Below are 13,425 nucleotides of genomic sequence, written 5' to 3' on the forward strand. Positions count from 1 at the left end.
TTAATTTTGAGAGTATCTATAAAAATTTCCCACCCTGATAGATACTAGTAATAGATAGAAAGACATTCCGGTAACAAATTTGCTCCCTCCCCCGGCTCAGAAGATTTTTTGGGGTAATAAACACAAAATACGCTCCCAACGGGTAGCTCGGCCGATGCGGTTGTTTCTCTTTAGGCATGTCCATCAATGTTCGAGTCCCGCTGTTAACGTGCTCGGAATGGGTTGGGACGTCCTCTCCAGGGCCGCAGGGAATTAGTTGGCCCGGACACCCCGAATGTAGCAGTGATTAAATACATAGGTGCGTAATGATTAATTACTACCAGATGTAGTAGTGATGTGATGACCGATTTTTGTGTCGATCTAAAACAAATAAATAAAAACAACAGAGATGGTTAAATACAGGACTTAAATTCAAGCCGGGAAGAAGATATAATTCATCAAGATACTGCCTGCCTGGCTCTGCCTGAGGCCAATAACAAAACGAAAACTGATTGTGCAGAATTCTGGCAAACAAACAAAAACACGGAGCATTCATCATCGGCGGAAAAGGATGGACCGAAATTGGGTCCAATCGAATCGACGAGAAATGATAATCATCGGCGGCGGCTAGTAGTGGGAGTGCACTTATGACTTTAGTGGTGGTATGAAAGTTAGGATTGTCGGATAATGCAATCCAGTCCAAGTCAGCGTCAGCGTCAGCATCATCATCATCATCATCATCAGCAATCAATTATAGTCTACAGATAGAAGATATGGTAGAAGGGGAGGAGTACAAGTAACAAATACTACAATTTTAGGATTAGTGGGGGCCATGGAAAGAAACTTTCAACTGTCAAGGTCCGATGTTCATCATCGGCGGCTCCTTCGCCTCCTCCTCCTCCGTCTCTTCCTTCTTCTCTAGTTCTCTTCCCTTGGAAAAAGTAGATCGTCGAAACTAAAAGCATCTCTGCACAGAACTGCCTGGGACATCCACACCGCCAACTAACTCTGCGGTGAAACTGAAACTCGAAGGGATAACTCTGCTTACGTGAACGCTAAGGTAAGCACACACCCAAAACCAAAAAAAAAAAACCAAGATTCTTCATTTTTTTTTTTTTTTGGGGTTCGGTGAAAGGGGGAAGGTGAATTGGGGTATCTCCAGTCTCCTTCGTCTCCTTTTTGTAACTTGCACTCATCAGAAACAGATAGAGTGACGGACACTAGTCTTTTTTTTTTTTTTAAAAAAATCTCCAAATGAAAAATTACTGCTGGCAGCCATTCTACTAGTCTTATAGTCTAGTTGTAGTACACTAGTACCAGTAGCAGTAGAAGACTAGAACCACTATAAATATTGGACATGCACGCTCACCGCTGAATGCAAACACCGGAGGTGTCGTATATATATTCACATAACTGAACTGAATTCAACAGTTTCTTTTGTGAGCTCACTTGGTAACTAACACCCCCCCCCCCTCTTTTCTGTATCTATTTCTATCTCTATCGCTATCGCTATCTCTCGTCCCTCTCTCTCTCTCTCTCCATACTTTCTCTTCTTTGGAATTTTCTTCTTTTCGGCTCTGCTCTTCCTTTGTTTACTGCCCCGTAAAATGTAGTAGTAGCAGTAGCATTAGTTGTACTAAAAGTATAAAGTTTTCATCTTTCTGGCTTATGACCACCGTAATTTGGTGTTTATTTTTTTGCCCAATAACAAAAACAAGTTTTCGTCTTCATTCAGCCGGCCGGGTCAAATGAAAATGAATGTTTGTTGCCAATAACACTATACGTTGTCATAACTAACAAAACAGGGAAGTTAATAATATCCGTATGGCTCTTCCCATTCACAAACGAATTCCCATGTCTTCCCAATTCAACGCACGTGTCCTTTAGTTAATAATGCTCTATTGTTTCAGGGAAACCTATGTTGAAATCAATCCCTGAAACAATTTGCACCCTTTTGCTTTTTGTTCCTTACCAGCACTCTTTATGCTATCTTGTGTGTGTGTGTGTGTCAGTCTGACGATGACTTGAACTGAAATTCATTCAGAATGCTGTTACATATTGTTCAACCCTCCAATTCTGCAGCTCTCTCTTCCCTCTTTCTCTCTGCCTCTCGTTTTGAATTTCAATGTTCCACAATTGCATAAAAGCTTCGAACTTTCTGCTTCTGTTTTTTTCTTGGGAGCTTTAGCTTCTTTTTGCTTGTTCACGTTTGTCCTAAGTTGATTGATTGTGCTCCACTTAGAAGAGGTTGTCAAATGTCAGTGGTACAAACTACAAAGCATAGCCCAATTCCTCTTCTTTTGATTTTTTGCCTGTTTTGTTTGAACGGAACTTTGATGTATTTTCTTGTAGTTTGGATATTGTAATTTTACATTGCCCAGAAGCAACTGTCTGACATCCCATCTTATCTGCATTATTCGATACTGCCTATATATCTGTAGTGACATCCAGTTATTGCGGAAAGTAGCCGTATGCTCTGCCCGCTTTACTACTTTAATTCTGTTATTTTGGCCCAAACTGAACCCAACTGCCTTCTTTATTCACACTTAAATAGGGTGTCAAAGTTCTTAATGCGGTGAGGAGGAAATGGGTTCAAGTCGTGCCCAACATTCAATTGTGATTTGCTTGTTACTTGCTTCATGGATACCTTATCAGGGTTTTGCCTTCGGAACTGATACAAATCAGGCAGCATTTCTGTTTGTAAACGTTTCTGAAGCATCGGCAAGAAAAATACCTGATACTGTATTTGGTATATTCTTTGAGGTTAGTTTTTTAGTGAATAAAACTGGTCCAACTCAGAGGCCAATTGTTTTTGTTTGCTATAACTGCAATTGCTAAATTAAGTATTCCAAAATTTGGTTTGCTTGAAAATATTTCATGTCATATGTTTTTTGATTGAAGAGTGTGTAAAATTATAATCAGTCTTTCTCTTATGCTTATTATTAGGCTATTTATCCTGTGAAATGTTTTTCTTATCTGCGAGCCGACTGTTGATCTCTACGTGGAGTTAGTTTGGCACAGCTATGTGAATAGACTATTCATGTTTGGGGACAACTTTTAGAACCTGTTGACCTTTAACTCTTGATTGATTATATACAAAGTCAAGGCCGTTTCTATTTTCAGTAGTGAATTTTAGCTGTCATACATTAATATATTTGCTTTTATTGTTCAGGAGATCAATCATGCTGGAGCTGGTGGACTGTGGGCAGAGCTTGTTAGCAACCGAGGTCAGTTTCATATTTTTTGTGTATGCAAGTTGGAAAAAAAGCCAAGTAGTATCAATTTGGTTATCAACTTTGTTCTAATTTGTCTGAGGTAGTGGCAAACTTGTATGCACCTTCAGTGAAATCAAAGAAGGTTAGACATGGCAAATTATTCTAGTAGCATTCGTTTTTCTGTGAAAAATGCATTTTACTCAGTCCTCTTCTCTGTCCCTATTAGGGGTCCTTTCTTCTATTGCATTGCAATACAGACATGATTGATGCAAACTCCTTTCCTTTTCTTTTTATTTCACCTACCTAATAACTGCATCTTCAATACTCCTGGAATTCCTAACTTGTGTTGTAACATATCACAGTTTTCAGGCTTTGTGTTAGTTATGGAATTTAACCTGATGCTTGATCATGACAGTACGTTTACATCAATTTACTGTACAAAAGTCATCTAATTTTATGAGTTGAACTACACCATGCTTTCGCCTTATTGCTCTTTCCTTTTGTTGCCTTCTCAGTTTCTCTTCTTCCAGAATGTTTTAAATTTTTTTTTTTGAATAATCCTTCTATTGAACAACATTTTTGAGCAAACAAAAAAAAAAAAAAGAGAGGTCATTTGCAATTTCACTACTTTTTTCGTTTGGCTAAGTGGAAATGAGCATCTGATATTGCAAGCTGTTATCCAGCTACCTGCCATTATCCGCCTGTCAAATAAATTATGGTGTCTAGGGCAGCATCTTCTGCTTCTTGTGTTTTCAACCCTTGCACCCTGCATAGGATTGTTGTCTGTTGCCATTACTCTTGTTTGATAGACAATTTACATTGATTGAAACTATCACAGTGGTAACAGACCAGTTGCTTGTGAAAATTCAATTTCAGGTTTTGAAGCTGGGGGCCCCAACACTCCCTCAAATATTGACCCTTGGTCTATTTTGGGGGATGAATCATCTTTGATTGTATCAACAGACCGTTCATCATGCTTTGATCGAAATAAAGTTGCACTGAAAATGGAGGTTCTTTGTGACAGTGGAGGTGCCAATAAATGTCCTGTTGGAGGAGTTGGCATTTATAATCCTGGGTTCTGGGGCATGGTAAAAATTGATTCCCTCTTCTGTGGTTTTGTAAGTTTTTGATGCAAGCTATTATGGAGTATCCTTTCCCTTGCTCTTTTTACAGCACAACCTCAGCTAATATTGGTAATGCTGGTTTTTACCATTTTGACAATGGCAAAGAGCAAAATTGACTTGCTTTGTCATGTGATAGTTTCAGCTGTATTTTAACTTGCTATCTATGGCTTATGCTGGCATCAAAGGCCTGTTGTATTTTGGGCCTATTCATTGGTGGTGTATTGTAATACATAGAATAGTGGAGCACATATGCTGACTTCATTCCCTATTTTTGACTTTACCTTTTCAAAACTGACATTCTGCAACTTAAGTATAAGTTTCTGGTCCTATTGGCACTTTAATTGCTGTGGATGATTGAATTGCTCATGGTGGTACCTGCATCCAACAAGTTTTGTTTCGCTGTCATTAGGATTCTGGCACCGCACTACAAGAGGTTTGGGTTTTTTCTATGTACATCAGAGTGAGGGAGAGAGATAGAGATAGAGAGAGGCTATAATATGTAGGACTATTTTGCTCATCTGTGATAGTTCTTAAACTCCGCACTTCAATCTGGCTAAGTTATATTTCACCCACAAGATCAGCGATTGCCTTCTGGGGGACAAGACCTTCTGGTAGCGTTAACACAAGCATTTGAAGGGTCTCGAATGGACAAAAAATTAAGGACGAGAGAACAATTTTAGTTTGGCAATGGACTCTGATTTTGAAGAGTATAGTTAGCACATGCATTCTTCACTTAAAATGCATCACCTCTGCATGGTTTTAGTTTGTCTGCGTGTCATGATGATTTGTGTCGATGTTTATTGTTCATTCATTTGATAATTTGTATTTCAGTGTGATTTACAGCATAAGTTCTGGCATCAACTGATGAATGCATGAGTGATGCTAGTTTCATAATAGTGTTCTTCAGAATATATTGGAATGGTTGTTCAGCTAAATCTTCTCTGTAACTCTTGTTTTCTTTCAGAATATTGAACAAGCAAAGACCTATAAAGTGGTTCTCTTTGTACGTTCTCTTGGTCCCATTAATGTATCTGTATCATTGACTGGGTCAAATGGATTCCAGACTCTGGCTACTGCAAATATCGTGTGAGCTTCAGCAGACCTATATGCAGTTTTTCAGAGGTTCTCTTATTTACTGATTCAGCCATATCAGCTATTGCTTACTGAGTTTTCCTCATTGTTTCCTTGCAGTGCTGCTGACGTTTCAAACTGGACAAAGATGGAAGTTCTGCTCGAAGCAAGATCAACTGATCACAGATCAAGGTTGCAACTGACGACAACAACAAAAGGTGTTATATGGTTTGATCAAGTTTCGGTTATGCCTTTGGACACATACAAGGTAAGTTTTTCATGGTAGAGGTTAGGTTTTAGAATGTTGGTTAAGTTGTGTGAGTCAACAAGCTGGAATAGAATTTACAGGCTTTCCACGTTGAGATTACACTCTGGGTGTTTATATCAGAAAATTTCTATGACAAAGTTTTGAAACTAAAAAATCCTTATCAATATGATTCACTAAATTTGCATGACAATTTGGGCCAATAAGTTGCTATTTAATTCATAACTTTATACCAGTGAGTCTCTTCATAGTTTTTTATGGTCAAAGATTTGTAAGGTGGCTTTACCTGAATTTAGTATTTGCCTGGATAAATCAAACTTCTGCTATCTGTGCATTTGCCTGGGTAGATCAAACTTCTGCTATCTGTCTTTGTTATCAACTGTAACCCTTGATGAGCTTGCAATTGTCCTAGTGCTACTTAAAATTTTGATTCTAATTACACAAGGAAAAAACTGTTGCACCTCCCGTGATGCTTCTTAAGAGCTGAGGAAGCCAACATTTGTCACCAGAATTTATGGGGGAGCACAAGATTTATCGTGAGAGGGCAATAACTGTTGGGATTCTGTAATTTTTCTTTGGTTAGGGAAAGGTGCAATCTGGAATCATCCACACTGCTGATACAAATATACCAATTTCTTTTTACACACTAATATTGATCCACCAAATTAACTTGTGGTACTTAGAAGAGTTGTATTCCGAAATACCCACTAACCTGTTAATTGTTACAGTAGGTGCTGAATTCAGCATAGAATAGTATATCTGAGATTTGAGTTGGATGGCAGGACAAGGCTTCTTACAGTAAATGAGAATTCTTCGATTCTATTTGACAAGTGCACAATTTATTTGGGATTTTACCTCTTCATTTGGCCAATTTTGACATGGATTCTTATGAGTTAAACATTATAGTAATTATTTTCCGTCATTGACAATTGATCTGTTTAAACTGTCATCCTCTATTATAATTATGACTTTCAGAACTATGAGAATAGACCCAAAAGTGCAAAATCAAATTGAACCTCATCTGATGTTGGTCAACTAGAGTTAGGAAACAACTTTAAGCTTTAGGACCTTGGGGTGGATTGGTGGGATGGGGATAAAATCTATCAGCCAAGCTTTAACTGTCAGTCCGTTGGATTTGAGCTTTAACTGCTAAACCTCAGGAGTATTAGAGTTTAGAATTGTTATTCAGCGAAGTATATCGGTTTTGATTACATATTGAATGTGTAGTAGCATTCTACTCGGTGGCTTCAAAGATATAAAATCAATCTGGTATTGTATTGTCTATTTGCAGAGGAGCTTAGAGCTTACAGTTTGATCTTCATTAAATTTCTATTCTGTAGAATTTTTGTCCTTGATAAAGATTTTTTGCACAGGGACATGGTTTTCGGAATGATCTTTTCAGTATGCTTCAAGATTTGAGACCAGCTTTTATCAGATTTCCAGGTATTACTAACTTTGGTTCTTCCATCAACCTTGCGTCTTGGCTTGTGGCATTGATAATTGCAATTATTTTAATGAAGTTGGAGGACAGATTTGGTGTTGCAAAGAACATCTTACATGGTGTTGAATTGGGTGTTGTCAGAGTAGATTCTATATGTTAATGGTACTCTGGTTATCAGTTGAGAAAATTAATATCCATTCAAGTCAAGTTTCAATATTGGCACTGAGGGTCCGACCACTTGGGTTATTATTCCCAGTTTCTAAGATGGTCTTTCAAACAACGGAAAATATACATGAAAACAGGCTTGAGAAAGTTCAAGGAAATTCATAAATACCTGAAGATACTTGAGTGAGATTGTTGAAGGGTGCATTCAGTGGTGATCTTATCTAGGAATTGGGACAACCCAAATTTTTGAAATAAAAACTGAGGTATTGACGTTCACTGAAATAATCATGATAGATTAGAAAAATCAGGTCTACTGGTGCCTAAATTCCTAGCACCATTAAGTCTAAATGAAGCTATAGAACAATTGAGGAAGTCTTATCTCAAAGATTCTTCTGTATGAAAGCTTGTTTGAATAATTTGCTTAATGAGTTCATGAACTGTGTCCAACATGCTACTTATGAGACCTTTCTTATCAGACTAGCATCAGCCTATGATGGTTATCAATTTTATTCTTCCCGCCTTCCTTAATTTCCATGATCTTTTCTTTAGGGTGACTTGTCCAGTACTGAAAGATGTGATTTCATCAATAACTGGTACTGATGGTAAATCCCTTACACTAGGTGGTGGAGAAAGTGATTTCCTACACTTACCTAGCTCTTGTAAGATAGAAAAATCATGTGGACCTAATCCAGCAAGGAAAAAACTTATAGTGGATCTATAGATGTGGTGCAAAGACCCACAGATCTCAATCTAGTAACAGCTTCTGGAACCAAACTATTGCCACTGCCCTTTGGGCATGTGGGAATGGAAACCAGAAGTGTGTCTGGGGCCTTTGCGTTCCAAGGAACCAAACCATCAATAGTAGTCGATTTGGCATGAGAATTTTTGGTAGTACCGGTGAACCAGATGGCATAGCTCATACTTTTTCATATTGGAAAAATCGTAATTCTTTAGAAAATCTTGCGAGACACCAACCTTGTAAAAGGAGATAATGAAGTATTGAAGATGGCTAAAGCTAGATGGTTAAAAATATTGGATTGCAGTCATATCATCTCTTCTGACAAGTGAAATGTTTCTAAGCTGCATCAAGTGGATGTTGGAATTTATACATGCCTCATATTATATGTATTATTTGGTTGTATGAACATGGAATAATACCAGGAGTTTCAATTTTTCAAAGTGCATGTTGAACCTACCTAAAGCAGTGATGTGGGAAACGAGTTGACATTTGTTTTAGTTTCTCTCCATTGTTCAAGGCTACTGAGGGTAGTTCAAGAAACTATCAATTATATTTATTTGCACTCATTATGCTTTATTCTTGTGTTCTGCATAATAGTTATTTCATCAATTAGTTCACTATTAGTCTTAGTAAGGACTCAGAGGCACTGGAAGTGCAAAATTCTTTAACATCCTTTTTCAAATTTTTATTTCAACTTCTAATAAATTTGGGGGGATAATGGAGCACATATCCTTCAGATCTCTTTTTCAGGACGTTGGCCAAACGGCTCTTTAGTTCTTGATGGGATTTGCTTCAACTTTTATCCAATACATTGTTTAAGAACAGATTTTATGAGTTATGAGTTCAGACCTATTTCTCATAATGAGTGCTTGTATGTACTACCAGTGATATTGTTTAGGGCTGTATAGGCCTTATATTATGTACTCATGATATAATTCAGATCTGTTTAAGCAATTCACCTTTTTATTTTTTGCGCTTGTATTTGCTAGGTGGCTGCTTTGTTGAAGGTGAATGGTTACGAAATGCATTTCGCTGGAAAGAAACTATTGGACCATGGGAAGAGAGGCCTGGGCATTTTGGTGACGTTTGGGATTACTGGACAGATGATGGAATGGGGCATTTTGAGTTTCTCCAGGTAACATCCGCTTTCTAGGAATAGGATCTTGGGTCTCTAGTTCTTAACTATCATATTTCTATGGTAATCTTCTCTTAATGTTAACAGTTTTATATCCTTCCTTTTTTTTCTTCTGTAGCTTGCGGAGGACCTTGGTGCATTACCAGTATGGGTGTTCAATAATGGTAATATACTGGAATCTATTGCAATTATAACATGTTCTTTGTGACCTTTCTTCCAATTCAGTGATTGCCTTTCTGTTTTCTCCTTTATCGTAATACTGATACAGTGCTGTTCACAATTTGCAGGAATCAGCCATAATGATGAAGTTGACACTTCTAGCGTCTTTCCTTTCGTACAAGTAAGTTTCTTGGTACTTTCTTCATATATATAAACCATCCATTATTAGATCAAGCATTATAGCAGCATATATATATTCCTGTGTTTAATGAAAATCTTTCTGGTAGAACTTGGATGCATCTTGACTTTGAGACCTATTGATTAGATATGAGATCATCAATTTTTGACACGATCAATCAACATTGTGTCTGTCAGTATTAATTGTTGATTCCTTCCTTGATATTGTTTAGATCATGCTTAAACAAAGTCCTAAATATGACAAGGTCATGAATTTGTTTAAATCATATAATTTCCTCTGAACAAATTTGTCATAGGCAAGTAGTGATAGCTTGAATGTGGTGACTTGCAAATGTGAACATTGCTCTTGCACCAGTGACATGTATTAAGGTCATTTTCTTAATATTTTTACTTGCTTTTGAATTACTTGTGCTAATTTCGTTGAGTTTTAGCAACATATTCTCCTTAGAGGTTAATGTAGCTCGGTTTTTTCTGTTATCCTGCAAAAGTTAGAAGTGCACTATACGACACTTTAGATTGGTCAGACACACACTTCATCCCTTGGTCATTTGATCTTCAAGATTTCATTGTACACTCTTATAATTTTGACCTTAAAATTGTCTTGCTGTAGGAAATTTTGGATGGGCTTGAGTTTGCAAAAGGTGATGCAAAATCCAAATGGGGTTCTGTTCGAGCTGCACTGGGACACCCCGAACCCTTTGATTTAAGATATGTTGCTATTGGTAATGAGGACTGTGGGAAGAAAAACTACCGTGGTATGCATCTCTTCTTAGAGTTGGTGCTTTCCTTTAGCAAATTAACCTTTTTGTTTTTCCTTTTACACCACCATTAGATTTTGTTATTTAGTGGTATAGTGAGGTGCGTATCAAATGAATAAATATGTGAAATAACATTATTTGCTTAATATACAAGGATCTAGTTCACCATTAGCTTATGTAAAAGGTGAATCTTTGATGTTCCTCCTATTTCCTCGTGATTCAGGAAATTACCTCAAGTTCTATTCTGCTATAAACCAATCCTATCCAGACATCAAAATGATTTCGAACTGTGATGGAACTTCTAAACTGTTGGATCATCCGGCTCATTTGTTTGATTATCATGTGAGAATCTAATATTTCATGTATTTGGAACATTCTATAAGCAGCATGCTCTTTAGTTGCTCATTATATAATATAGCTGCTCATTATACAAGTGTAACTTTTGTATTGTATTTTCTTGTTAGGTTTATGAAAATGCTAATGTTATATTCTCTCAATCTCACAAGTTTGATCATACCCCACGCGATGGTCCAAAGGTGTGCAACGTTTTTTGTCTGATAACATGTTAGTTTTAGTTTTTCATTTTCTTGTTTAGATTTTTGTGGGTCTAAAGTCTGGTGTGTTATTTGTAGGTTTTTGTGAGTGAGTATGCTGTGACCGGAAATGATTCTGGCACGGGTAGTCTTTTGGCAGCACTAGCTGAAGCTGCGTTCCTTATTGGCGTGGAAAAAAATAGGTTATTTTATTTTCCTAACAATCTTTGGCAATCCTATATGGTATAGATGTACATATTTCACGCATAGAGCAAAACAATATAATGAATTGGTCCTTGTTGGGTTTTCGGTGGGGAAGAAAATCCTTGAATTTGCTATATGTTTAGGGAGAATCCAACAAAATGAAATTGTAGGTCACATGTGTTTGATGAATTAACCCGGTAGCATTTTTGTAAGAAACTGCTGTATATTTACTTACATGGAAAAGGCAATCTGTATGGTGCCAAACTAGGTCTACTAATAGCGAACACTTTCTTATGGCCATTTGAGATCCATATTTTGTTGAATTGCTAGCATAATCTAGAGATCACATTCTTCAGTTAAAGATGCAGTTGCTGATATGTCATTATTATTGCTGAAAATCGGCTGAAAGGTGAAACTTCAATTGTTAGTGGTAAACAAAACCTAGTTTTAATTGGTATATACACTACTAAATATGCTTGAGGGTGGAGTATATCCATCAGTATTAGATAGAATCTTTGGCTGATAAGGACTTCATTTTTTTTTTTTGAATTCAGTGATGTAGTTGAAATGGCAAGTTATGCACCTTTGTTCGTGAATACCAATGACAGGAGGTCAGATTCATCTGTTTTGACAGTAAAACTTCTGGTTCCAAAATGTTTCTGATTGATGATGGATTTCAAGAAGATCTTTTTTTTTTTTTTTTTTTTTTTGATACAGGTGGAATCCAGATGCGATTGTATTCGACTCTTCACAGGTGTATGGGACTCCTAGCTATTGGATGCAGCATTTTTTCAAAGAGTCAAATGGTGCAACTCTTCTCAATTCTACACTACAACCTAATCCTTCAAATTCACTTATAGCATCAGCTATTCAGTGGAAAAGTACAGTGGATAATAAGACTTACTTGAGAGTAAAGGTATGACTATTATATTATGTGCTATTATTTCGGTTTGAGTAGATTGTTATTAAAAAAAAAGGGTTTCTTAAGGGCACATATTCTCCAAGAAAATATTGATGTTGATTGAGCTACTAAAGCATGCTTATGCTATTATGATTTCCAGCGCATGATCCACACAACTTGGAAAAGTTCTCTCATTTCTCATGCATTTGTATCTCCATTCTTGATGTTTACATATGATCAATGAATTCAAACTCTTCTGGCAGATTCCCTGTAATGAATGGAAAAAAAAAAAAAAAAACTGCTCTCCCGTTTTATTGTGCTTACTACAGCAATTTGATGCCACATCTGGGCTACTTGGACCAAAATCATCTCTTTTAGCCTTAAAGTACAACAACCTTTCATGGTATTCGTAGCCGACTTGCTGAGAGTGCAATATTTTTCATTTTCTTTTTCTATGTCCTCTTTGCCCTGACTGAGCATTCCCAACTCGTTTGCATTAGGAAAACTACTTCTTTTTTTCAGTTCATTTCTTCACATCTCTCTTGGCCTTGGGTATCATCAAAGTTAGTTTCAGCGACCAAAAGAAACAAATATATCATCTCTAAGAATTTGTAGTACATGGATTCATATTCCCTTTTGTATTTCGAAGAGTTTTTAACTTGAATATTATCCAGGTTGTGAACTTTGGAAGCACTGCGGTGGCTCTCAAGATTTCTGTTTCCGGGTTGGGGCAGAATTCAACAGAATCACTTGTTTCTACGAAGACAGAGTTAACATCAGGCAATGTAATGGATGAAAACTCATTTGTCAATCCGAAAAAGGTAATAAGCATATTTTGCAGTAATTTACACCAGGATGAATTTACAATTCACACATTGAATGCCGTCGAAGACATGTAAAACAGTAAAATCTTGAATGATTTGGTTTGGTTTTTTTTCCTTTTTAATTTTGATTTCCTCCTGGTGAATATGTAGGTAGTGCCATTCAAAACTCTGCTGGATACTGTTGGGGAGGTCATGGATGTGGTGCTCTCTCCTCATTCACTCACATCATTTGACTTGTCGATGAAGTCAGACAATAACATCCTAATTGCAGGATCCGATTCTGTTCTTAGATCATCATCATCCTCATAATGCAAAACCATCATGTGTATCTGATTCATCAGATAAACCATCATGTTCTTACTAATTAATCGTAACGATGATATTATAAAGCATATTTAGATATATGTCTGCCATCTTATATATCAGTTAATATTATAAACCGTGTTTATCTATCTGGTAAGATAAACCATGTTCTTACAAACTAATGGTAATGGTGATATTATAAAGCATATTTAATTAGATATATGTCTGCAAGACAATATCAGTTGGTTAATATGCTCCCTCTTGCTGCTGCTGCATATCTTAAGTTGGTTCTTGCCAGCGGTCTGAATTTCTCTCTGATTCGCATATATATATGGTCCGTGTTCACCACTTTCAGAGACTGAGCTTCTCGAATTGTTGTGCTGCTGCCTAAGTGACTATCACTTTGTCAGT

At 36.9% G+C, this 13,425-nt stretch overlaps 1 protein-coding gene across 2 annotated transcripts; it reads left to right on the forward strand.

Moving 5' to 3' along the window:
• Positions 1–462: 462 nt before the first annotated feature.
• Positions 463–13,103, forward strand: LOC113775078 (alpha-L-arabinofuranosidase 1-like). Of its 2 annotated transcripts, none has more exons than XM_027319811.1 (18): positions 463–1,039; positions 2,534–2,742; positions 3,152–3,206; positions 4,071–4,282; positions 5,283–5,404; positions 5,510–5,657; positions 7,028–7,097; positions 8,989–9,134; positions 9,253–9,298; positions 9,422–9,474; positions 10,102–10,246; positions 10,473–10,591; positions 10,714–10,785; positions 10,882–10,985; positions 11,541–11,597; positions 11,704–11,902; positions 12,562–12,708; positions 12,862–13,103. In XM_027319811.1, the coding sequence occupies exons 2-18, from the start codon at positions 2,566–2,568 to the stop codon at positions 13,018–13,020; spliced, it is 2,031 nt and encodes a 676-aa protein (XP_027175612.1). In that variant the 5' UTR covers positions 463–1,039; positions 2,534–2,565; the 3' UTR covers positions 13,021–13,103. The 2 variants fall into 2 exon arrangements, with proteins under 2 accessions (XP_027175612.1, XP_027175614.1); XM_027319813.1 differs by lacking the exon at positions 463–1,039 and adding an exon at positions 1,379–1,431.
• Positions 13,104–13,425: the final 322 nt, after the last annotated feature.

This window comes from Coffea eugenioides, chromosome 6, assembly GCF_003713205.1.
Source record: "Coffea eugenioides isolate CCC68of chromosome 6, Ceug_1.0, whole genome shotgun sequence".
NCBI lineage: Eukaryota > Viridiplantae > Streptophyta > Magnoliopsida > Gentianales > Rubiaceae > Coffea > Coffea eugenioides.